The sequence below is a fragment of the Trachymyrmex septentrionalis genome, unplaced genomic scaffold (assembly GCF_001594115.1).
Source record: "Trachymyrmex septentrionalis isolate Tsep2-gDNA-1 unplaced genomic scaffold, Tsep1.0 scaffold129, whole genome shotgun sequence".
Taxonomy (NCBI): domain Eukaryota; kingdom Metazoa; phylum Arthropoda; class Insecta; order Hymenoptera; family Formicidae; genus Trachymyrmex; species Trachymyrmex septentrionalis.
In genome coordinates, this window is record NW_017304428.1 from 1511975 (window position 1) to 1515292 (window position 3318).

The 3318-nt window shown below is 31.8% G+C and overlaps 1 protein-coding gene across 3 annotated transcripts in view; it reads left to right on the plus strand.

Annotated features, from left to right (window-relative positions):
• Nucleotides 1-2095, plus strand: part of LOC108756635 (GTP-binding protein RAD) — a 38920-nt gene extending 36825 nt beyond the window's left edge. For all 3 annotated transcript variants that reach the window (XM_018500602.1, XM_018500603.1, XM_018500604.1), the window contains exons 5-7: nt 131-213; nt 384-573; nt 1323-2095. In XM_018500602.1, coding sequence (XP_018356104.1) covers nt 131-213; nt 384-573; nt 1323-1609 — 560 coding nt within the window. In that variant the 3' untranslated portion in view covers nt 1610-2095. The remainder of the gene's footprint in view (nt 1-130; nt 214-383; nt 574-1322) is intronic.
• The last annotated feature ends 1223 nt before the right edge of the window (nt 2096-3318 follow it).

Here is a 3318-nt window from a genome sequence, read left to right on the forward strand (position 1 = left end):
TATATCTGTATGATATGTATTTATTGTTTTTATTATTGTTTCTTCGCATACGTTTTAAAATGTTGAATCTGAAAATTCTTTGTAAAAGCATTCGAGAATCTTCAACTTTTATTTTTTATTCACATTGCAGATGTGCCAAGTGAGCAATCCGTTTTCGTGATGCTGAATGGTGAAGAAAGCGAGCTTAAATTCTTAAACATCATTAATCTTAAAGTAAGAAGAGAGAATAAACGTTTTACTTATTATATAATGCTATAAAGTGATTAAATAAATCTAAAAAAATTTTATTTACTTATTCTATTTTTTCAAAGTACATAAGTAAATAAAATTTTTATTTTATGTAAGTATTATTTTATGTAAGTAAACAAATTTGATTTGTGCAGATTGAATTGGAAAAAATGCCATTGCCAGACGCCTTTGTCGTAATGTATTCAGTAATCGACAAGGCGTCCTTTCAAAGGGCTGAAGAATATCTCGCTCGACTTCATGATCAAGATCTTCTTCGTGGTAGACCGGCTATTCTGGTCGGGAATAAGGTCGATTTGGTTCGTTCCAGAGTGGTTTCGCCCCAGGGTAAGAGGCGGAACATCTTTCTTTTTTACACATACATTTTTTTCATGGATAGACACGGTTTGTGACACTTTATAAAATTGAACGTTCAGTTAACATGATATTGTATATCAGGTAAATTCTAAAATAAAAATAGGATCACCGTATCTCTGTATACGTACACGTGCGCTGAAAAAAATTCACGAGATTCGAATAAATATTTGTTTAGATAGTACCAATGGGATTACACTTACAGTAAATAAATATTTGTTTAATTAAAAAAAATACACTTAATTTAAATATCATTATTTTAAATCAAATAAATATTTATTTTCTGTAAGCAAATTGTCCTATTGGTACTACTTAAACAATCATTTATTCAAATTTCGTAATTTTTTTTTCAGTGTGCATGTATTGCATATGATGTCTATTTCAGATAATTAATCTTTTTATGGTTGTAAAATTTACATGAATGTATTGTTATAAAATAAAATGTTTTATATAATTATATTATTATTAAATATTATTATATATTTACATTATTATTATTAACAAGTGACAAATTCTAAAAGACTGAAAGACCATATTTATACTTAATATATCTTAATTTTTTGACTCTTCTATTTAAAAAAAGAATAAAGATTTTTTAAGTATTTTTATTATTATATTTCTGTTAAAGATATAGCAATAGAGGACTTAAACAATAATAATTTAAAAACTGTTCTATTTTAATTGTAATCCTTTATCTCGAATTTTCGGACTATACATTGTAGATGGGAAATGCTTGGCATGTACCTACCGTGCGAAGTTCATCGAAGTGTCGGTGGGCATCAATCACAACGTCGACGAGCTCCTTGTTGGAATACTCAATCAGATCCGTTTAAAGGTGGTCCAGAGTAATCAAGAGAATCGAAACAGCGGTGGCAGCGAGGGTAGTGCTCATTGGTACAAATCTAGAGGCGTCGTGCGCGCCAGTATGAAAGCCAGACAGATGCTGACCTGGCTTTTCGGCAAAGAAGATAGCAAATTTAAGAATTGCGAGAACCTCCACGTACTTTAAGTCACGATAGAAAAAGATCGCAATCAAGCTGCTCGACTACTGTTTTATTAGTCACGTAAGTATGGCATGATTTGAGAAACTTCTTTCTCGACGGGAACTTTATTAGAATTCCAGAATTGAAGGAATTTCTGTCTGCAAAGGATTGTGAGAATGTAGTGAATGTACTGAATGGATGGATCTTCGAGTCAACAATATGTATGTACCTTAATGTTTAGAATTGAACGTCAAGTCTTCTACTGATAATGTTTGTGAGAGTATTTTATAATCCTAGAACGGGCGAATTGGTCTGTGGACCAATGGATACTATTAGCATCGGGTTAACAAAGTGCCAATTAGTGAAAATTGACGCGCACTGAGTTTGGGGAGAAAATCCCTCGATTTCATACTCGTTTAACTAGAATTACCTTCTGAGAAATGTGAGTAATTAATCCTTTCAGTCCCAGGTGTGACTGAGCGTTGCTTCTCAGTAATTTTCACAACACAAACTTTGTCCTCCTTATTTTTTGAAAGATTAAGTAATATCTATTAAATTACATTTAAGTCTTTATTCAAGCATTGCTGGATATTTAGACTATATCATGTCAATTTATATGCAGTTTTATTTTGACAATAATTTGAGATTAATAAAATTAACATTCTGACAAATTTTGTTACATTTATTGTTGCTTATTTTGTACTGATCGTACATTTTTCGTTAATATTCTACTTGTCAAAGAGAAAACTCTATTAAAATGGGCATATATATATCGCGCATTTCAGCTTTATATAATTACAAATGATGCTGAATCTAATGGCCCATAATAGCGCAATCAAAAGTTCAAATCAATTCGTGTGACGATAAGAAAAGAATTTAAACCGGACCATGGTGCGAATTAGTCGCCTTAAGTTTACGACTTTACTGTATGATAAGACTAATTATTAATCTTTTTATTTAATACATGTATACGAAACTTACATACATGATATAAGCGTATATTTGCGTAAGCATGTTCTATACAAATATACCCAACGTGTATGTACAACGTCCCTTAATCCTTCCGTTGACGAGTGTCGATTTTACCACATAACGGTGTTACATCGTTGTGTAAACAGAATATACCATCACTATTCTCGCGTCGCTAAATTCGCTTGTGCCATTAATTTCTCGCGTTCCAATGAGCTTCCCGCAGTTCAGTATTGTATATATAAAGCCAACTTGATGCAATACGCTAATGTTACTTGACATTAAATTGTATATAAAAGTCATGAGGTTACTTTAATACCTAACAGGTGTTTATTACAGTTTGAAAAAATATAGTGTAAAGCTGCCTATATATGTTGCTAAAATGTTTCCTACGCTTATATTGAGCGGATCTATATACGTCGCGCTCGTGCGTGCATAATTTTTATCATCTAAATTTCATAGAAAATAATTACATTGATGCATATTTTAATTCCAGATACGTTAAAAGATATTGTACGATCGCGCATCAAGTAACCTTTAATTAGCTCTTTGAGGTCTGATGAGGTTTCGTGATTTTGTTAATCGAATACGAGTATTGTATTAATTATTTTGCAATCTGTTATTTTATACGATTTTATGTGTGATATCGACATTGATATAGTACATACACAGTTCATGCAGCATTTTGTGTGCAGTATTCTGCCGCAATGGAAATGAAATCTATTACGTTGCGTGTTTTCTTTGTGAGCGCCGCGAGAGAATGGGT